General features: G+C 43.1%; 1 protein-coding gene across 1 annotated transcript in view; it reads left to right on the top strand.

Annotated features, from left to right (window-relative positions):
• Nucleotides 1-23,925, top strand: part of PPM1L (protein phosphatase, Mg2+/Mn2+ dependent 1L) — a 643,346-nt gene that overhangs the window by 542,073 nt on the left and 77,348 nt on the right. The window contains exon 3 of the mRNA XM_078667889.1: nt 8,480-8,641. Coding sequence (XP_078524015.1) covers nt 8,480-8,641 — 162 coding nt within the window. The remainder of the gene's footprint in view (nt 1-8,479; nt 8,642-23,925) is intronic.

The raw sequence follows: 23,925 nt of genomic DNA, 5'->3' as shown, positions 1-23,925 counted from the left end.
TTTGTGGCCCCATTTTGGTGGGTGCTCAAGAATTTTCATTAACACTGTGGGCGAATGGTAGTTCCAGAACATACTAAATCTACTTCTATAATGCCTCTAGAGAATAAATGTCAACTGATGATACTTATTGCCTCAGTCGTGTGAATGATGACAATAATGGTGCGTGTGTGACCTCCTCTGTGTACAGCAATTCCAATGAACAGTTATTGGGTAATAAGGTATATCAGAACATTAGTATAGTAGTGTTGAGCTAGGGGCCTGATGTTGTGGCTGTTAGTTCCAAAGCATGTGTAGTTGGCAAATAGATGGATCATCCAATTAGTGTCTATCTACTGGTGTGTAACTACGATGCCGGTGACCGTTAGTAACAGCTGGGTAGTAGTACCTAGTCACCCTTTTCAAGAGCATTTGAATCAGATGTGTAAAACACAAAAAGGCATCACAGAAAACATGCCTCGTATCACTACATCCTTGCACCATAGAAAGTTATGTGTTTGTAACATTAAACATTATAACATATTCTATATGCTTGTACTTATTAGCATACTCAAGTATAAAGAAACACATGTAATTCCTTATCAACATTCAAACCCCGTTCAACAATGGTTTGTGGAGGGGGTCAGAAAACTCCGACTAACTCTTAAAAAGGGTCTGAGCCATTTTCCCTTGATTGACACTTGTGCCCTTAGGCTGCACAGTATCTGTCCTACAGATTCATAAACCTGCTGTAGTATGCTATATAAAATGCAAATATGTGACTTAAGTGTTGCACACAATGCTATGCTGCAAATATATACAGTATTTTGACATTTCAAGCCCGTAACCAGAAATTACACACATATGCTATGTTATGTAACAGCAGTTTGTTAAGTGCACATCTACCCTGAGGTGTCTTAGCGCTGTCTACACCTGAGCAGGAGGGAGCCTAGTTATTAAAGAGCCAGGTTTTTAGCTCCTTTCTGAAAGCGATAAGGATGAGCAAAGCTCTGATATGGGATGGCAGATTGTTCCATAGCTTAGTGGTTCCAACAACAAAGCTTCTGCGTCTCCAATTGGCTTTGTAAAAGCGAGGTGTGGTCATTGGGTTCAACCCTAGTGATCACAGCTGTCTGCCAGGAGTATATCTGAAAAGAGTGTTTCAAAAAGCCCGGGCCAATATTTTGCAGTGCCTTATGTGCTATGCACAAAGCCTTACATTTGATGCAGCTTCTTACCGGAAGTCAATGCAACCTCCGAATTTCTTTGGCAACCGACATGAATTGAGTGGTCCCCATGCGCATACCAACAGACGCATTCTGTACCATCTGGAGATTATTAAGGTTGTTTTCCTGCATATTAACATATACACCGTTACAGTAATCCAGTTTGTAAAGGACCAATGCTGTAATTACGGTCTTTCCCGCCTCCACTGGGATAAAAGGAAAGTGTTTTGATCATTCTGAACAGGTAAAAGCAGGAGGACATCCTAAGAGTTGAATTGAGGTTTGAAGCTTAATTTTTCATCTAATATCACACCCAAATGTTTTGCCTTTGTAGCTGGGATAGGAGGAGATCCCAGTTTTTCCGGCCACCAGCTGGATAACCAGGCAGGCAGTAGAAAAAGAATCACCTCAGTTTTAGTTGAGTTCAGTTTGAAGCAGTCACTGGGCATCCAAGAGCTGATAGCCAGCATACCGTCATGGAAAGTGGCCAAGAGTGCCGAGCCGTTATCAAAAATGGACAGGACAATTAGGGTGTCGTTGGCATAGGAAGTTAATGCAATGCCGAAAGAGTTTTACTAGAAGAGCCAGCTCTGTACTATAAATGTTAAACAGAGTCAGATTAATAGATGAGCCCTGAGGAACGCCACAGGGAAGCGAGAACGTAGCCGATTAAAAGTTGCCAGCACTAGTGATTGTGATCTATAAGTAAGAAAAGATGTCAGCGGGGAATTAACTTTGTCCTGAACACCTAAAGTGGTGATACGGTTGATCAGCATCCATGGTCAACCGTATCAAATGCTGCTGACAAGTCAAGGAGAATAGGTGCTGCCGCTCCACCTCTGTTAAGCGCTACCCTTATCGCTTCTGTAGCTTTAATCAGTGCTGTCTCTGTGCTGTGTCTCTACATAAAACCGAAATGTGTCCCATTAAGCAGCTGATTATCTTGAATATATTGTGTGATCTAGCTATTCATCAAATTTTCTACAGGTTTGGCAGGTAGAGGGAGATGCGAGATGTAGTTTTTGGGATCACCTGGGTTTATATACTCTCCACTGGCAGTTCTGGTGGCCTCAACTAGGCACTGACAAGTTGTGCGGCATTTGAACTTTGGGGGCATCCTGTTGGGTTTGAGTGCATCTTACCAAAGTTCAGTTTTCCATCTTGGTAACAGATTTGACTACACTTTTCAGGACTGTTTTCAGAGACACAGGGCGAGGGACTGGTCACTCATAATACTTTCTTTTTTAAAGACCATGTCAAGTGAAGCATCTTTACAGATGACCGGGTAAGCAATGTCGGATGCAATAATTTGAGCATGAATGTTATTTTCCATTTCAATTAAGAATTTGTGGATCTTAAATCAAACACACAATACCAGGAGAAATAGTGATCCCAAGCCTATTCTCTCAACCTGCATGTATTAGCATTCACTTTGTGAATGACCAATGCCTCATATACACACCAACCCATCCCCCTTTCCCATCCCTCAAACCCACCCAAGTCTCCCTCACACTCAGAAGGACGGGAGAGAAAATGCACAATATGTTTTCAGTTCTTGTGTTATTTTCTCGGAGATCACTGGACATATTCAAGATTTTAGTATTAATCTGGTATTTTTTGTTGTGGTTCTGATCTGTGTATATATGATCGTAAGGCATAAGTTAGATTAAGGAAGTTGTGTGGTTAGTTTTAGGTGTGTGCGAAACAATTGTCAGTTAATGACAGCACTACCCCTTAGATTGGTTCTGTCCTTAAGAACTGTAAAACTTTTAGTCTATTTGCAAACAATGTTATGGAATGGATTAAGTCCTCTCAAATTGCATGTTTTGATCCTTTTTTATGTGGGATCTACAAGCAGTGGTGGCTGCCTCTGAACGGGGGTGGTGGGGTGGGGGGAGGGATGACAATATGAAAAAAAAAGAGAAATAAACGTACCTGCTTTGCCTCCGCTGCACATCTATCCTCCGTCTTCTTGTCTTCTTCCCGGCTGCTGCCTGCAGCCTGCAACGGAAGCACCCAGGTTTCCGTACTCTGCCAGCCAATCATGATGCAGCAGGATCAGCATCGTGACTGGTCTAAGCGGCCTGCTTTGCCGCTCAGGCAGTGTCTGGGGAGGCTGGGCTTGTTCTCCACGGAGCGGTGCAACACACCCCAATGAAGAATATGACAACTACGCATGACTGTCATGCGCATGTAGGGCGGGAATGCAAACCACTCCTGCTTCCTCTGCTGCGAACCAGCACTGCCCGCCCGGAGTCGCAAAGGAAAATAAAATGATAATAACTTCTTGTTATTATCATTTTATTTTTATTTTCCTCTGCTCAGCGAGCAGTGCAGCAAAGCTCCTATGCCTTAGCGGAGGAGCCGCCACTGTCTACAAGTGAGATCAATATATTTTCTAGGTTGAGATCTGTAAATGACTTCTGTGGAGTCCCTTTCAGTGCAAAACATTATTTGCTGTGGGGTAGAATATTTACATTTTTATGGAGCGAAAATGGAATGCAATGGAAACAAACTGGGGTATTCAATTCAAAGATATATATAAATATAAAATAGAATATTTAAAAGAGAAGAGGAAAAGAAAGCACAAATTCAGCGACACTGACCTGGAGATATTAGTGGAGGAGTGTCTCTTGAAACATGACAAACTCTTTGGCAAAACATCAGTGTGAGATCCTGAGAAAACTAAGGAACAAATTTAGGCAGGGATCCAACAGAGCATAAATGCAGTAGGTGTACAAATAGGTTGGTGGAAAAGATCTAGAATTACGGGTAAAGCCTCCGCCCACGCACCAAGGAGAAGGTAGCTACCAGAAGAAATGAGGCTGCAGCTACAGGTGGAGGGCCAAGCACAAAGCCACAAACGGCCCCTATGGTACAATTATTGGAGACGATATTCTAGCCTGAAGCCATCTCTGGAGTCTCGAATATTGACACTTCAGCCCTATATCTGATGCTACAAGTTAGTTATTTACAATTTACTTATGTAAATATGTCTTATAAAATACTACTTTTAGAACAAAACACCACAAGCTTTGTTAAAAAAAATGTATTTGCAAAGTACTCAAAGAAGACTTTTTGAATAAATAAATTAGAAGAGTTTTCATTTGAGGTTTTTTTATTGTGCTCATACCAATGTATTGTGGATAAGCCATATGAATAAGCCCAATACTTAGATTCTTTTATTTTTAGATTTCTAGATTTATGGCTTATGTAAAATATTTTAATAATGAGACCTATATGTTTTAAGTAATTCTGAAACTTAAAACAATTATGCTGATATAGAATTAGTACATTAGTACAGCAAAATGTTTAAACATGCTGATCATTTATATTGAATCCATGCTTTCACTTTCTTTTGACCTACAACTGGTCCACCTAATCATACGACACCATCAGAAACAGAGGATGTTGGTGAAACTTCCTGTCGCACAGAAGCTGACTCTGCTGAAAATGTGATTACCATTCCTACCGGGACTGAAAGTGCACCAAGCTGCAAAACACCACTCTTACATTAGGAAACCCAGCTGCAACTATTGATTCAACTGCAGAAACTCAACAACAACCATTATTATGCCTTCCTATTTTAAAAAGAGAAGGAAGGGAGAGCAAGCTCACCTACTCTTGCTTAGTTCGATGCACTGAATAGACAGGTAGCAAAAATAGACAGAACCATTTCTGAAGGTAATGAAGCCATTAGAATAGGCTTTGAAGAGTTAACTATGACTAACAAGCATTTGCAATGCAATAGGACTCGAATTTACACAAGACCTATTGCATTGGAAACAGGAAGGCAAGAAGGCACGAACAGGAGTGGGGGGTCGAGAAGTCACGGACTGCGGGAGGGGGCAGGGGGGGAGACAGGGAAGAAAATAGTGTTTGGAGTAAAGGGGCCAGTAGCCATGGAAGGATGCAAATGAGGACATGGCTGTCATGAGGAGGGACTAACAAGCCTAAAACCAATAGGTAGGCAGCATTTAGGACCTAAAACAATGAAAAAAGATGGGCAGAGAGTGGGCGGAGCTTCCTCGAAGCTTCCACACTATACTGAATACTGCATGCCTCGCAAAGCAAGTAGTGCATGCCCTGCAACGCTAGGCTTGACCTAAAAAGGAGCTGGCCACACAAATGCCTCAAGACTGTGCATCACACATGCGTCAGCAGGGACACATGAACACTTGCCTCCAAACATTTGGGTGTTCTGTCGAAAGACAGGCTACAGCCCCTTAAGTTATCAATCTGAGAACTGGTAACATGCAGGCTGAGTTAGTACACCACAGCGTTGCCTTAGCAAGAAGCCCAGCACAAATAACAAACACTTTAAAGGAAATGCAAACTGTTGATGCTGGAATCAAGGCAGCAAGGTTTGTTGAGGAAGCTGTGGCGGGCTCAGGTGTGAGCTGTATTTCTTTTGGAGTACTCGGAGCCAGAGTGGGGAAGGGCAGGAAGGTCCACACAGTGTTCGCCACAAAGACCAGCTACTGGACATCCAAGGTTTAAATTTATTGTTTAGTACACAATACACTTTGTTTGGTATTTATTTCAAAATATGTCTGTGATATGTAAATTAAAAGTAGATGTTTGTGACCTCGTCCCTGCACACACATTCCTCTGCAGTTCTTGCAGCTTCAGGTCCTAGAGTTTGCAAGCGAGGGGGATTGCCTACATCATCTGAATTGTCACAGGGCAGGGTCTATAGGGCTTCTCTTACAGATTGCGTAATTAAGCAGCATAGTGCAGGTGGCTACTAGTTTGCAGCACATTGCTAGATCACAATCTAAAGCCCCCCAGTTTTGTACAGACACCAGAATCTGCTTTTAGATAACCCAAATGTCAGCTCACTAATGCTCCTTGTGTGAATGTAAGAAGTATTGCGTCTTCTGTGTCTAGGGGTTTGGAGATGCAAGTATAGAACCATGATCCATAGCCTTAATGCATATTTACTGTCACCTGAAAATTATCAAAGTTGTTTGAGAATTTATGAAATAACCAAACGTGGCTTCTAAGTTGAGACAAAATTGCTTAGAAATCGTCTGTTTTCAAGTCTCCAAGCTCTTGTCTTACTAGCTGCTCATATAGTCCAAAGTGTCTAAAGTTGTAGTAATCAAGAGTGCTCCTGAGGTATCGATCAACGAGGTCTGTGCTCAGACTTGTGGCATTACATACTACTTGTATATTTAAAGAATGTTGGATTGTTGCATTGCGATACATACACATACTGTGTTTCAGGGGGTGGGCAAATTAGAACTTGTGTGCAGTCTACTCATCCAGTCACTTGGGGGAAATATGCTATAGCATCAAATAAGAATTTTGTACCTTTTAACTCCGCAGGGCTACTTGGAGAATCAATGTAGGCAGAGGCGTAGCAAGGGGGAATCGGGGGTGGTCGGCCCTGGGCGGCACGAGTTTTGAGAACGACAGCCTCCCCCGCTCCTACCTGCCTCCCCTGCTCTTCAATCGGCAGCCAAAGGGGAACAAATACCCCCAGCTCTTTGAATCGGCCACAGCGGGGCGGCAAACACGGTTACTGCCACGGTTGGCCAACGTGCTTGCTATGCCACTGAACGTAAGAATTTATTCTAGCCAACATTGCGTCATTTAAAAAAAACAACTGAATAAGGCACTCCGTGATATCCCTCCTGCAATTGGAACAGTGCATTGGTATGTATCAAAAGTTAAAAGGTATAAGCTACGCAAGAGATGTGTAGCAAGAGAACCACTGCTTTGTGTAGGTCCGCTGAAGGCAGGGTTCAGATAATTAAAGCTAGAATGATCTCTCGTACGCCTATACCTAACATGAACGTCCTCATCTGTTTATTCAGATAGTCACCCTCTGTCTGAACATATCGTCTCTCCTTCTCCTCCTGTTGGCTCCAACAATCCTTATCATCCTCACTACATAGAGTACAGCCATTGTGAAGGACTGCAATTTATTTCGGGCCCCATTGATATACTTTGCACCTGATGTCCCTTCTTTCCAATTGGTATGTTTTGCAGGTACAAAATGCTTTGTTTTAATGAATTTCCTTTTGTCAACTGCTTGGTACGTTGACATAGCGATTTGCTAGTTGGTAATTGCATTTAGCGATTTGAAAATTTTCTATAGCAAAAATAAAGAATTTATAAATGTATTGTACTGTGTCCAATTCTAAGAAATACGCCTTAAGTAAGTCTTTCTAAATCACAAACACAACACTGTTTAGTATTCCCTTACCAATTTGCAACTGGTTAGCAACTGGCTATTTTTTTGGACGCCAGGCACTTTTTCTTATTTATTGATGAGGCATTTGATGGGTGTGGCCATAGGTTTAATAGGTAAGGGGGTTAAAAAAGAAAGGAATTTTAGTAAAGAGGTTTAAAAAGCAATAGATATACACAAGGTTAATTCTGAAATGTGAATATTTTCATAAAAGTGCATTGATTTATCTTCTGTGGGTGTTCATAGCATTGAAACCTGGCAGGAATTTAAGCATGTGTAAAGTGCATATTTATCGGTTAAATAAATGTGGACCTATACTTCTTTCAGCTAAATTTTTTCACAAAACCCAAAATAAATATGGATAAATACAGATACAATTAGCAATAAATAAATATGGATAAATACAGATGGAAATGTCAAAAAAATAAATACCATAAAACCGGGAGCACTAGTTTTTAATGTGCAGCAATTTACATACGTTATACATTAAACTTGAAAAGATCATTGTTACAGTGAAAGAAAAGAGCATTGTTACAGTGAAAATGCAAGAAAGATTATTTTGAAAGCGTCACAAAGGCTTTGACTAAGTTGAGTGGTATAACTAGTGAGAATTTTACAGGCATGTGGAATGGATTCAGCACCAATTCTTTGCAGTAGAGTTCTTGTTTACATATTGGAAGCAAAAATAAATTGAACGGATAAACTCTTAAATGGTTGGAGAAACCTAATTTACTAACGAATATCATTCATCTGAACAATCTAGATTTGTTTCCGGTATTTTTTTTGTCATTTTGCATTTTTGTTTGCGATGAAACTGGGCAACAAAATTCAGTTGTGCAGTGTACTTGGGACCAGCTTGTTAATGACCACTTTGGGTGTATTCTCTAGCCACACAGTGAAGAATCAGAATTTACTTAAGCTCCCACTGTGATGTACACACTGTTTGCATCTGGAGCAACAGTTGTTTCAGAAGTTATTTTCATATCTTTGTGCTCATTGTGTTTGTTTCATGAAAGGCCTACAGATAATTGAAACTGCATTCGTCGTTTGTAAATCCTACCATTTCCTTTTTTTCTAGGAACAACCTGCTTGATTGCTTTGCTTTCTGATAAAGATCTAACTGTGGCAAATGTGGGGGATTCCCGTGGAGTTTTGTGTGACAAAGACGGAAATGCAATTCCTCTGTCACATGATCACAAGCCATACCAACTGAAAGAGAGGAAAAGGATCAAACGAGCCGGTAAGGTTATTGAAACTTTTGTACCCTAAAAACAAGCTCTTCGTATGTATCGTGCATTAATCAATAAAGATCAATATAAAAAAACTTGGGTATTTCTATTGGCCTGCACCAAACAGATGGGCTCTGCTCATCAACCCAAGTTAGGAGTTTGGTTTGTGCTTGGCTTGCATTTCTGAAATGTTCACTTGATTAAGACCATGGAGGGGTGCAGTAATAGAATAAGTCTGCCGTGGTCCTGCCAAGCCGTTCCAATCTGCCAATTACAGGAAACGGGTAGAGTTTAGGATTTTGCCTTTTCTTCCACTTACACAGGTAGCCACCATTCCCTGGCCAGATTGGAATGGGGTGGTAGGACTTGTTGCTTGATCCCATCATGGCTCGGCTTTGAGGCAAGATGATGGTATGATGGAGATGGTGCCCTTAATATCTGAGATGCCGATGGCCCATGTTGTTGTGCTCCTTAACACAAACGTAGTGCCCAGCCTTCCCATCTCTCCTCTAAAACATTTGTGTAGCAGCCAGAGGGGTGGGAGCTCTCAGTTGCAGAAGTGGGACGCAAGTCCTGTCACAGCTCTTGTCTGGTGGCCCTCCAGTTGGCCCTATGGTCATGTTTCCTGAGGTTTGCTTTTTATACTGGTGCCACTCATACATGGTATCCATGATGGACTCCTTAGAATACCCCTTTTGCAGGTGCATGCTCGGCGGACACCTACACGGGTAGATTCAATCCAAGGGATGCTCCATGGATGCTCCCCGACGTAGAGTCCATCAGCTCTGTGTTCCACCAGGCACTCTGCAGATCTATCAAGTAGAAAAGGGATGTCAACAAGGCCTCTGAGGCACTGTTGTACTGATGTCTGCCACCGCTCCATCATTCTAGATCCACAACTCTGCCACCACTGTAATTGAGGGCCAATCCTGGTCATAGCTGTCAGGGTTTATGCATGACCATTAGCGGTACCTGTGCCAGTTTTAAATAGGATCCTTAGTTTGTAGAAATTATTTTGAAAACCTTTGTTCGGATTTATAAGTATTTTATTTGAGTACTTGTATGGTACTCCCAAAGTAAGTAGAAGTTCCTCATGAATTTCCTGGACGAAGGCACATTTACTTTTGAAAAAGCGATTTGCCAATCAGCCTATTAAAGACTTTAGTAGTGAATAATCAGCTGAGGTTGAAGGTTCAGTTGCCTTTTTGTTTATTTATATATTATTTTATTAGCATTTCAAACTGTGTAACACAGTAGATTACCACATCGTGAAAACAACAGGTACACCCATACGCTATCTAAGTCACGTCTATTCGTACACATGCATCACTTTGAAACCCACTAACCCATCTGCCCCGCACACCCCCAACCTGTTGGCATGGATATATTGAGATTGTGCTACAACTGGAAGTACTGAAAGAATTGGCTTTTGTGAAGGGCAAAGTCTAATGCTAATTGGTCAAAGGATTTCATGCATCTTTTGGGTCCATACTTCACCAAGTGTGGAAATGCCAATGAGGTCCAGGCCCTAAATCTTTTTCGGTAGTTGACATGCCAAGGTGTGTGCCATACAAGAGTGGGGTTTCCGCAAATAGTCTGCCTTGCCCACCGATATGTTTGAACGCTGCCTTCCAGCACTCCAGTGGGGTTCTGGTGATCATGGGCAAATGCAAGGAGTTCTGGCTCCGTACTGAACGGAGTGTAAGTTGTAAGGTTGTGGTATAGGTGACTCTAAGCATACCTCTTCCTACCCCTACTCAATGGAATGAGCTAGGAACCACAATAGTAAAATTGCAAGTTAGGGATCCCTGGCCTGCCGTCATATGTGAACTGTGTGAATTGTCAAAGGAAACCCATGGGAATCCACTCGGCGCATAAAAGGCATGTGTGACTAGGCCTCAGCACCCACTTACCTGGACTGGTCCTCTGACCAGACTAATTCCCTTTCAGGCCAGGTTTTTTGCCTCAAGGTCCCGCCTCATTCTTGCTCTTCTTGTCACTTTCTCTATCTTTTTTGCTCCTTACTTCACTCGTACTTCATATACTCTCTCTCTTTGTTCCCTGTGTGCTTGTTTTTCCTTTTACTATCTCTCTCACTCTTTGTTGCTTGTACCAGTTTTCCATTCTCTCTCTTGTTGCCTGTGATGCAGCGGAAACGTGGGAAAAACACTTGTTCACCACACATCACCAAATTAATAACTACTAGCATTTTTCTTATGAAACTAAATTTTGGCCCATACCTATAATTGGTCCTCCAACGAACCTTTTGAGAGTTTTCAGGGACTGACCGGTTAAGACGGATGATCCTCCCCTTAAAAGGAACTACAATAAAGGGAATAATCTACAAACAAACTGTTCATTATATGTACAAAACACATTAATCATGATCATCAATAAATGACAGACTTGGTTTTACTAATCACTTAGTTTTATCTAATTCTTTGAAAGCATGTAATTGGTCATACAATGACAAATATCAAATCATAGATAATCACACAAAGAAAGCAATTCGCAATAACATCTCATTTAAACGAGCATGAGTGAGTGGATAGGAAGAGAGACAAAAGAGCACTGTAACAAGATCAATGCCAATACAGAATAACATACGAACCTAAGAAAAACTATAGCGCAGCATGCTAATAGTCTGAAGAGCTAACCCTCCAGCCGGTAGGGAAAGCTGGAGCAACCTCACAAAGGTATGAGGAGCAAAGTTAAAGATTCAGGATCAGTCCGCTTCAGCCATAGAAGAGCTTAAGTGGAGAAGCGTGGCTCAGTGGTTAGAGGCGGCAGACCAGGAAGCTGAGATCGGCCGTGGACCATGGTTCGATTCCCCGTCTCGGGCTCAAAAATTCCACGGACTCGACAATTCTCGCTCCGGTGCCTACTCGACTCACGGGGTCACACTCTGCAACTCTGGGCAATAGCTTGCTTAATCTCCACTACGGCCCCTCGCGGCGGGATGCCTGGCTTTCACCTTGTGGATACCCTGCCGGGGTATCTCACAGGGGAATACCAGGACGGGTTCCCTAAGCAAGCGCCTTGAGACCCCTGGGTGATTTGTGCGCTATATAAGTCGAAATACATTTACATTTACATTTAAGAAATCAGCTCTCAGCTCACACGGAGATGCTCACCTTCGTCACGTCTGCCTAAGCTACACTGTGTGCATGTTAAAGTCCATCCCCAATTTACTAGCAAAGTCCAAGCATTTCACAGTTCTCATTGGTTTAGAAGCATAGGGTGTTCAGTCATACCACTTGTGTAGCACCTCACTCTCAACAGTTCTTTGTTAAGAGCAATGTGGTCTTCTTCGTCCTTCAGCAAAGGAAACCACAATATTTTGCTTCCTAGACTCGCCCACACCTTTAGACGATTTGCAACATTAACTAGAGCAGTTCTCCACAAAACTAAACATTTCCCCGGAAGGTAGGAAGTTCCGTACACTACCCCAACCACGTAGCTGTCGACAAGAAAAGAACACAATAATCATAATGAAGGACAGATACATTTCTCTGCAGCAGCCTACGTTTAAAAAGCAAATTAATCCTAACAGTAGTTTGAGGCATTCTCTGCAAAACGTGCACTTTCTCTAGGAGAAATAAACAGATTCAGTTATTTGTTCATTTAAAAAGCTCCATTTCATTGATTCATTTGGTCTTCATATTATTGTAATATTAACATAAACATCAACGATTATTCTATGTAATGAATGTCACTCGTATAAAACTCTTTTGTCAACGCATTTCATTCACGTTACACATAACAAAACCTCTATAACATTATTTTTTCTGCTGTCTCTCATGCAGAAATCATTTGCGGCCTACAGGAATTCTCGATTCTCTTCCCAAATACCCTGTGTTAATATTTTCTCTGTTAATCTCACAACTCTCGTTAATAATTTTCACACAAATGGCGATTTAATCCGAGCAGGTTTAATATAGAAAAAAAAATCCTACTCCATCACAGTTTCTAATTTCACACTCTCTCTCACCCCTTTTTGCCTGATTGCTCATCTTTCCATTTCATTTCTCCTTTGACTCTCTCCTTCATTACCATTCTCTCCTGGGACTCTCCTGCCTCCACCTCCCCCACTTCTTACCCGTTCTCTGGCGTTTCCTCAAGTGCCTTCTAACAACTTTAGCACTCTGCCCCTCCCTACCTCTTGCTACTGCCCCCTCCCGGTGCTTACTTCATGGCAGCCGCTACACAAGTGCACAGCGGGTTGCCAAATGGCAGCCCATCCTTACCCGTCTGCATCTGGACTGCACCCAGTGCTACAGACAATATCATCCAAACACTACTGCCACACATCCTCCCATCTGCAAGCACTCAATACTGTACCCCGCTACAATAGCTGCCGCGACGCCACACGTCGCTCAACTATAGTACCTTTCTCATGCACTCACTGCCATTTCTCCTGCATCAGCACTCCTGTTCCACCCACTACACTCCGCCTAACATGCATGCTCCTCAACACCAGATCTCTCTGCAAAGAAACCACCCTGAGTGGGTCATCATCATCTTGCACTCCCCTGACATTTTCTTTCTTACCGAAACCTGGCTCAACCCCTCATCTACACTTGCCATCTCCATGGCGATCCCATTGGGATACAAATATCTCCGGCCAGAACAGGCCCAACAAACCAAGAGGAGGCCTCGATTTCATCCACAAGGACTCAATCAGCTACACCACCTAAACCGACGAGAACACACATTCATGGAACACATGCACTTCCAACTACAAGCCAGCAACCACACTGCACTATCATCAAAGGCAACCTGGCATGCCCCAGGGACCATTTGCCACTTTCAGCAAACTCTTCACTAACTCCATTTCCCCTATCGCTATCAGCTCAAATGACATCATCCTACTCAGTGACCTACACTTCCATCGCAACAACCCCACAGATCCCAACTCCACTGCCCTATTCAACAGCCCCAACGATCTCAGACTCACCCAGCTCATCCAAAAACCTACCCACAATGCAGGACACACTCTTGACCCCATCTTCACAGCCAGCAACAAGGTTACATTCAGCCCCCTCACCCCGCTCCCATGGACTCCATAGTTTACTTCTACATCAATGCACCCCACCTTTCCCCATTGAAGCCTACTAGCAACCCCAGATGTAGCTGAAACAAGATAGTGGAAGCAGACCAGACCAAAATCCTCAGAGCCAACCAACCAGACTTCACCAGAGACCTGCAGACTGGCATAAGAACCTTCAACAACTGGATCATAGGCTGCACTGACACCCTAGCCCCCCTCAAGGACGTCATACAATCAAAAACCAACAGACACGCCAGATGGTACACTGAATGCCTAAGAAACTCCAAACATTACTACAAACAGCTGGATAAAAGATGAGGAACTAGCCAGGACACCAACGCACGAAACACCTACAAATCTGCACTTAGAAAATATCACACCCAGATCAAAGAGGTCAGGAAAGCAGCCCTTGCACTGAGAATAGATTTGGCTCCAACAACTGTACATCGATGAATTCTCCAACCCCTCAGCAGCTGCCAACATCATCACACCATCGCAGGACCTCTGCAGAAACCTCTCTGACTTCTTTCACAACAAAAGTTTCAGGATCTAGGCCAATTTTGAACCTCAACACATGACACAATACCTAATCGACCTGCTGCCCACTGCCACCACATCTGACCACCAGCTAGCAAACTGAAGCCCCCTTACCCTAGAACACACAGTCAAAATCATGAAAACAATCCACACCGGTCCTCCTATCGACTCCTGCCCAACACATCTACAACCTAGGAGGAACTCTGATCCGCTCCAACCTCACCACCATTATCAACACCTCCATCCATAGCAGAACCCAGACAACTAGAAACATCAAGAGGTCACAGCTCCCCTGAAGAAACCTTAGGCAGACACAGGAGAGCTCAGCAGCTACAGATCCATCTCACTCCTGCCCTTCCCTTCCAAAGTAATGACAAAAGCAATCACCAGGCAACTCTTCAACCATCTAAAACAGGTTCTGGAGGGCCGGTTCCATGCCATATTTTTAGCATATTTCCATTTAAATAAATCTAGTTATCTTAAAAACATGGCATGGATCCGGCCCTGCAGGACTGTCGTTGGAGAACCCTGATCTAGAACAGCTTACTCTACTAGCCATTACTCAGTCAGGTATCCACAGCACAGAAACTACCCTCATCCCAGCCACTGTTGGCATCCAGACCAACATGGACAAAGGGGAAACTGCAGCTGTCATCCTGCTCGATCTCTCTGCATCCTTAGACAAAGTCTCCCATGGCACCCTTGTCTCAAGACTCCACAACTGCGGAACACAAGGACCCACCCAGAGTCCACACTTCTTCCTCTTCAACAGAACCCAACAAGTCAGACTTACTCTGTACACCTCCAAACCCTAGAGCCTCCTCTGCAGAGTCTCTCGAGGGTCATCGCTGAGCCTTACCCTCTTCAACGTCTACCTTACACCACTCGAACACATAATAAGATCTCTCGGAATCAACATTGTCTCCCATGCAGATGACACTCAGCTCACCCTTTCCCTCCTCTGAATCATCTTGGATTCACGATGACCAAACAGGTGAACTCCCGTAACCTTTTCTTGGCTTCCTCATCCTAAGTATGCTGTGCAAAATATTTAAATGGCTTTCCACAAACACCAGAGCACAGTCACTCAGGCCCTCATCACATGCAGTAAGGACTATGTCAATGCACTCTACGCCAGTATCTCTAACCAACTCATACGAAGACTCAAGACTGCCCAAAATGTCACCACCAGAACCATTCTTCACATCCCCACAGCTCACACACCATGACCCACCTTAGAAAGTTACACTGGTTACCCATCTAGAAGCGCTGCCAATTCAAACTGCTCATCCATACTACACAAACTTCCACAATGCGGGACCTTCCTACCTCAACCACCACCTTACCTTCCATCAATCACCTAGGCAACTGAACTCAGCCACACGTGGCCTCACACAGGTACCACACATTTGCAGCAGAAAAACTGGAGAACCCTCTTTTTCCTACATCCCTGCCAAAACCTTGAACAACATTCCCCATCACATCAGGACTCACCCATCTCTACTAGAGTTCCACAAGAAGCTGAAGTCATGGCTGTAAGTGCTCCAGACCCACAACAGTGAGTGGCAGTTTGGACCGGTCATCGAGGTCTCTCGGACTCCCATCTTGCAGTGTCCTAATTCTGAGATCCCAGCTCTGCTGCTGGTCGGTCATAACTATCATGCCCAGGTATTTGAAGTGGGTTAGAGCCACCATCATCTGTGATAGGCAGAAAAGCCATAGTGGGTTGCATAGAACTGGAAAGTATATATTGAGTTCCCCAAGTACACCGAGAGTCTTGAGGCACGCGTTGATATTGCCCGGATAGACGACGGTGTCGCTACTGTGACTTTTGTAGTATGGGATTATCATAGCCTTCTACACAGCAGCCTGCTCTCTGAACTTTAAGGCGGCTCTACTTACTTTCAGTCCTGATGAAGTTCAAGACACCTTGAATGAAACTCGTTGGCGGGATGCTTTTATTCATTGGATTTTAAGACTTTGAATATTGGATCTCAATTAATCAGGAATTTGCTTAATGGACCGAGAAACTCATTAATTAGTCTGTTTACAGGTGCACCATTCCACTCTTTGTTCTGTCACAACTGGAAAGTATATAGATTTCACCAAGTACACAGAGAGTCTTGATGCATCCCCGAACACCCACAGAATTTGGAAGACTCTCAGGACAGTAATTTCAGGGCGCTGAAGAAAGAGAAAGTCGTCCTCGTAGAGAGAGACTCTGGCCTTGGGGCTCTCCGGTCACCGGAATCCTGGAAAATCGCATCTCGTCTGATCCATTTGGCCAGGGGCTTGATGATCCGTGCGAAGAGAAGAAGGGAGAGAGGGCACCCCTAGCATGTGCCATGCCAAATTGGGAAGGGAGAGGGCAAGGCTGTGTTCACACGTACTTTAGACCATGGGGAAAAATAGTACATGGGAAAAAGCAAATTCAAGGAAGGGCCAGCCAAATCCCATCTCATCAAGAACTGCAAGCATAAAGGGCCAATGTACTGTGCCGAATGCTTTCTGAAAGTCAATCGAAAGCAGGGTGGTGGCGCCATGCAATCTATGAGTCTCTGCAAGGGCCACCAGCAATCTATGCAGGCTATGCTGGTACTATGTTACGGTATAAAGCTGCTTTGATCGGTGCTAACAAAGGTGCTAATTTTCCAGATCAGTTGTGATGTGAGGACCTTCCCCAGGATTTTCATTTCGATGTTAATGAAGGAGATTGGTTTATAAGATTCCCAAAGATGTGATGGGGCTGCCTGGCTTGGAATTGCAACAATAGTGGTCCTGTGCAGGTCATGAGGCAGCACTCTGGTGTCCCACATCTCCTGGTATGGAGCCAGGAGGTGTGGGGCCAGCAGCGAGAATATTTCATGAAAACTTCAAGGGAGAACCCATCAGGTCCAGCTGTCTACCTTGAAGACATATCAGAGATGGCCTGATGTATTAAGGTTTCAGTTAGTGACAAGTCTAGGTCCTCAGTGTTAGAGGGTGTGACCGCCGGTATTGGAAGGTTGGAGACAAAGGGTCAATCCAGCTACTTTGTGTTGAGGGACCTGGTGCACCTAGTTGTCCTGAAAGTATCTGGCAACGGTCTGTGCAATATCCGAAGTTTGCCTAACCAGTTGTACCAGGGTGTCCCAGACAATAGGTATAATTCTGGTGTATGTGTCCTTTTTGGCCAGGCAGAATAGTAGTTTGCCAACTTTGTCCACCAATCAGTTGGGAAAGAAGCCAGGAGTATCTAGCCTTGCCTAGCAAGTAGGAGCAGAGACTTTTCTGAGCCATGTGTATCAATTGCAGTCTGGCTTCTTGGGGTCCTCAATCCATTGTGCCTTCAATCACTGGAGTTGCTCTTCAAGGTCTGTTGTCTCTCGTCCCCTCTCCCCTCTACCTTGAAGGCCTCCCATAAAGTCACCTTTGTCGAGAAAGATGCAGAGTTAAGATAAAAGAATTACATAATGTCATCCCTACACAGATATGTCAGGCTGGTGTTATGAAGACACCTGGCATTCAGCGTCACACTCCCCGACTCCCTTATACACGGACTGAAGTGTGACTTTCACAGGGGAAGGATCAGAAAGCGCTCTAGGGAGGAGGCGAGAGCCAATAACAAAGGCGGTTTTGCTAGCTGGCTCAAATACATAGTCTATTCTGGGCAGTAAACAATGAACTCTGGAGGAGTATAGAGTGCTCCCACGACTTGCCGCCATACCTCTACCAGCCCCAAGGAAGTGGCCCAGTTGGCTTAGTAACTTCGCCAGCGGGACAAAGCCTTGGTATGTATCTAGTGTTGGGTCTATGACAGCATTGAAATCCCCCCCCCCCCACTATGCCCAGGGGAGCAACCAGTAATTCCTTGGACAAAGATTGAAGAGTGGGCTCTTGCGGCCCTGCCAAGTGGCATATACACTGATGAGCATCCAGTGCACTCCTTCCGATAAACCTTGCAATATAACATATCGGAACTGTGCGGGCAGTAAGGGCCGTAACCCACATGAAAAACACTGGTGTAGCCATGACGGCTGAGGAAAGTGCATTGTGTCCTCAGAAGGTAAGTCTCCTGCAACATGAGAATGTTTGGGGCATCTGTTTTCACATAGAGGAGAACCACCTCCATTTAATTTTGTCAAGTAGTTTGTTCACATTCAAAGATAGGATAATGGGGCATGTTATGACTTTTTAGTGGTGTGTTGTGGTAGAGGGGGCGTAACCCACCCAGCCTAAGGGCTGCTGTGTTGCCAGGCAGTGTAACAGCCACAATGGTTCAGGGAAGAAGTTCCTCAAGAAAACCAAATATACAAACATTCATTAACAAAAGTGTTTTACTCAGTGTAGCCAGGGAAACAGAAATAAAACTATTAAAAAAATGCGGTACCCACACTGACATTTTTGTTAGAAAGCTGTTTGTTATTGTGAATATTTTTTATAAAGCATAAATAATACAAAATTGAATTCCCACATATAACAGTTGCTCACAGGTAACAAACATATAATCATACAGATCACAGTGTAAATAAAAACACAGTGGCGAAGGAAAAGAATACAAATATTTGTCCGTCTTATAACAAGATCAAAAAAATACAACCAATGCTTCCTCTTGATTTGCTAATGGAGAACGTCGATGATATTTCGACCTTATCAATTTGTTAATTCATCATTGGGGCAACAAGTGAGATTTAAGAGCAGTTAACAAATTAAATTTGCAGCAAGGACCATGATTGAATCACAAATGAAGTCTAGCTAAATTAAGAGTTTGTCATAATGTTTCCATAAACTCAATCGCAATATCATTTGTCGACCAAATAAGCAAATATATGCAAATGAAATTCCGGGACCTGGTAGATAATACTAAGGGGACCACTTCACGACCGCTAATTAATTTTCTAGTGGAAGGCACAGGGATAAAGTCCATCAGAGGTATTTGAGCTGCAAAAAATCTACAGCCGACTAGCCAGGCAGGCCATGGGGAATGCCCGGGCATACGGGCGGTGTTGGGGGCTCGCTAACCCAGTAGCTGGACGGAATGGAGGGCTGACCTGGCTCATCTGGGTGTGTGCAATATCAGTGGTCTCGGAGTCAAGTGTGGGAAGTGAATGTATGACGTTACAACGCATACATTTACAATGCATGGCTTTACAACACAGTTTTTACATCGCAACATCCATTAAAACGCATTCTTTTACATAGCATGCCATTACATCACATTTTCAGAAACTACCTTTACAACTCATTCCATTACATCGCATTACAATGCATACCATTACATTACATTTAAGGTAAGTGTTTGATAGTATAGGGGTAAAAATTACTATTCTAACTCCAGTGAGTGCAACAGTAGGGTAAGTGTCAGATAGTGTAAGGGTACTATGTGTTGTAATGTAATGCGTTGTAATGACTTGCGATATAATGCCTGCATTGTAGTGACATGCATTGTAAGGACATGCGTAGTAGTGACATGTAATGTAATGGCGGCATTGTAATGACATGCGATGTAAAGGATGTTGCAATGTAATGACTGCTGTATAAAGGTAGTCCGCTGTAAAGGTTGTTTCCCATGGGAAGTGTGTACTGTCTTGAATGGGTACAACACAGCTGACTATGACATACCTGCCAACTCGAACAAAAATCTTAGTGTGATGAGGGTGCGGAACCTTCTACCGAGAAGTACCTATGAGGCACTTTCGAATCCCACCCCGCCTCCCAAAAATAAATAAAATCTTGCTGAGGCTGGTGCCGATGTCCTGGGGTGTTGTCACGCCCCCTAATGGACGTCAGCTGTTCAAAGCCTCGGAAACAAATATGCAACCCACTATTTACAGTGATTTTCAGCTCGTTTTCCCTGCCACCGTGTGATATTGGCTCCTCACCGGGTGACTGTGAGATGGGAGCCGATATTGTGTGTCACACAGTGGCACCGTGTGAGTTGGCAGGTATGCTATGATATGAAACAAAATAACCACCTGGAACTGTAAATACCCTGGACTTCCACCCTTGAATTATCCGTTGTCCCATATCAAAACAGAAACCACAACTAGAACGAAAACAAAAACCTAGAAAGACTGACCAAATAAGTCAGGTAGCAGAGTCAGCGGAGAATAGGAGAAAAGAAGAGAAATAATGAGGGGTGTAATACAATTTCCTTTTTAAGTGTAAGTTCTAATTTACAAATTTGAAAACTTTGTACTTCAACAAACCCACACAAAGCCTGCTATGAAACCAGAAACTGGATGCAGAAAAATATATTTAGTTGGCAGATCTATCTGAAATTACAAGCTAGGTTGTATTCTGGAGAGATACGTAGCTTTAATTGTTATGCATGACGTATCCTAAGTTAGCTGAAACACATTTGTGACTGTTGAACATCCTTGAAAGTATGAGAAAAAACAAATGTGGAACACACATTCAGTTTTATTTAAAACATTTAACAGATTAATGCTGTGCAGAGTTTTAGGTCCCTGTATGTCCCCTCTAGAATTTTAGGTGAAGTCAACAATTCAAAGTGGTTAATCCCCACTTTTGAGAGCGCCTTCCTCAAGCTATGACGTTGCTTATGGTCACATGATTGCTCCATATTTGCATATAATTTAAATTCCAGAGACATTCTAAAACATTGTCTCCATATTACACTGAAACCTCAACCACTAATCAGTACTTTGGAGAGAAAACACCTACAGTGCCTGCTGCCAAATTTCTTAAAAATGTGTAGTTTACCTCTTTCAAACATAATTATAACTATATGATAACTGTCTTGAAAACCTAACTTTTTGTGACACACTTACACAGTTAAGTGCAGATATTCAGCACAAAGAAGGAGGGCACAACCTTAATCACTACTACCAACAAATGTTTGTTTCCAAATCCCTCACTTACCTTGCTCAGATAATCATCCTTTGAACCACAGTAAAGCCTTCTGCGTGCAAAAAGAGCAAAATCTAACCTCACACAAAAAACCACATACCACCTAAAGATGAAGACCTTATGCTCCCATTACACATCTTTCAAAATTCTCTTGTTCCTTTACTCGAGGTCTGCATTTTGGTTGTGCACCTTCAAAATGACCCTCCTGACCAAGGCCAATGTCTCATTGTTCTTCCAACTGATATACTCTCTTGTACTGTCTTAATGGCTTAGTAACTCCTTCTTCTTTCTCATCATTAAAAATTTGAATAGGTCACAGTCCCTTATTTCAAACAAACAATATAAGGAAAGAAGTACGTTTGCAATATCTGTCGACACGTTTCGTTGGCGTATATTGTTGTTGACCACCTTCTTCAGGACAATTGTTTCAAAATCTTCTGCACACAAATTCACATCAGATTATTCACATATAATTAAATTAATAACATGACTTATGCCTCTGAGACGTTTCATTCACTAAACATGGCGCATTCGCAAGTAGGTTTTCATTTGTTTCTAAAAGCATTTTGTAGCTCTCACCGTGGCGTGTCAAATGTCCACAACATTCTCATTTGACCCAAGAATGCAGGTAAACTTACTTCTTGCATCACAATTATTGAGAGGGTCTGGAAACACCTAACTTGTCACTAGCATCTAATGCTGTATTACTGCACGCAGTAATTACGCAGGTGCCCTAATAGCAATTTGGTTAGAAAATTGTTTATGAAATGCACACTCATTAGGACACAAGTAGATTTGGAGGCTTTGCTGTAGTGGGGCGAACGACAGCAGCCATGTATGGACAATATTGCAATTACTCCCAATGAGAACTAATGGTTACACCAAATAAAATCAAAATAAACTGATAAAATAAAAGACCAGTTGTGTCTGCTATATTAAAGACCCTTCCACTGCCCCAGGAAGAGCAGCAGCAGCAGCAGCAGCAGCAGCAGCAGCTGTAATTCAATTTTACTAAATAGCACCATTCCTGGCCTGCTGCCTTGGATAAGCGTTGGCAACACTGCTATTTACCATGGTCTACTGATATTGTGGGTAACATTGTGATATTCCCCATGCATGTGTAATTGTGGTGATTCATGGTTCGCCTTTGGTTGAACAGAAAATGCTAACAGCCTGTTACCCTTTTCCTTGTCATGCAGTCTACATCAGGAAATTTCAGGGTGTTCTTAAGAAACTTTCCTCAAGCCTAAGAGTGGTCAAAGCTTTTAATTGTAGCTGTTTCTAATTGTGGACTTATTTCCTGTCCATTGGGGGGGGTTGTTAGTGTGTGTATATATACACACGTATGCACACACATGCGTACACACACACACGCACACACACTCTCTCTCTCTCTGTCGCTCTCTCTCTCACTCACTCACCAGATCAGGGCACAAGTCCTAAAAAAAGAAGTGGGGGGACGCTCAAAGTTAGATTGTGTCACCGGAAGTGCCGTCACGACAGGAAGTGACGTCACGAAAGGTAGTCCCCTTTCATTACAGTGAGTCCTTCACTTTGACCTTCTGTCGCCCCTCCGCGCTCAGGGCCTGGCTGGCTGACTTAGTGCATCATATTTTTTTCAGAATTATGAAATTAGTAGATTAATAATGCATATTTAAGGTGCCAAGAAACGACTGGTGTGTGCTTTACACATGGTTTTGTTATAGAGCCCCGCGATCTCAACCAACTGTGGCATGGTCACATTTATTGGTGTCTCTCCATCTCACGGGTTGTCCAGAAGAGCTCCGAAGCCTCAGATATCCAGCTCTATTTCCAGGAAAGAACTGTGAGGCGGGGGGGCGGTGCCCACCCAGTAAAGACCAGTTAAAATAAGTGGGGGGACGCCGTCCACCCGCGTGGTACCCAGTCTCGACCCCTACACCAGATGACCTACAAGGAAATGGTTACAGAACGTCTGAAGGCAGTTTCCTTACTCAGTGGAGCTGTGGTACCCATCAGTGGCCATCGAGAGCACTTTAGACCAAAGGGCAACTGTAAAAAAACTCTATAATGTGCAGGCTGAATGGCCACTGTTTCCTTGTGTTACATACGACACGCGCCAAGGGAGCAGCACACTCTGGAGGGGTCCCATTGGGAACACTAGGTGGTCTCACATAGGGAATGTTAAAAGGTGGACTAGCTGCTCTCTTTTCTCCATGGCATTTCTCTATGGCACTGTAGTGAAGCCATTGCGTTGATTATCTGTCCTTGCTGAAGCAATAGTGTAGTGGCAGCCTAGCTGTGGACAGAATGTTCATCTAGATTCGAGTATATAGCAAGGGTAGGGAATGTAACACTAACTTTGCATGTAAATAAAATTGCTTCCGTCTATAGTCGTGAATCTACAAATTTCATGCAGCCTCAAAAAGCATCCTCTTTATTCATACAATCCAGAATGAAAAACGAATCGTTTAATTAAAATTTCTGTCGCCTTCCTATTTTTTTCTTCAAGTTACCCACGTTTTCCTTTCCATCCTTTGAATGCCTTTTCTCTCTGGGATCAACCATCTCTAAGTCAATTTCATGTTTACCTTAATCTCTATTAATGTATTTCTGCACTTGTGCCAACAACTCGTTCTCAAGATCCCAATCTCTCCTATTTTAAGTCATACCCCTGCTACCATACAACACCTAAACTTCTCTAGATCATCTAATAAGTATGGTGTCCACTTCAGAACTATCCCACGGTCAAATGAGTATAATTAAACATCATTTTAAGCAGGTGCTTTAAGTCATTTATAGATAGTTTGAATCCAAATTCTATCCGTTTATGGCGGAGCGCCGCCCCACTGAAAAATAAAATGGTAATAAAAATAT

Source organism: Lissotriton helveticus, chromosome 11, assembly GCF_964261635.1.
Source record: "Lissotriton helveticus chromosome 11, aLisHel1.1, whole genome shotgun sequence".
Classification (NCBI taxonomy): Eukaryota; Metazoa; Chordata; class Amphibia; order Caudata; family Salamandridae; genus Lissotriton; species Lissotriton helveticus.
This window is presented reverse-complemented; position numbering and strand designations above follow the sequence as displayed.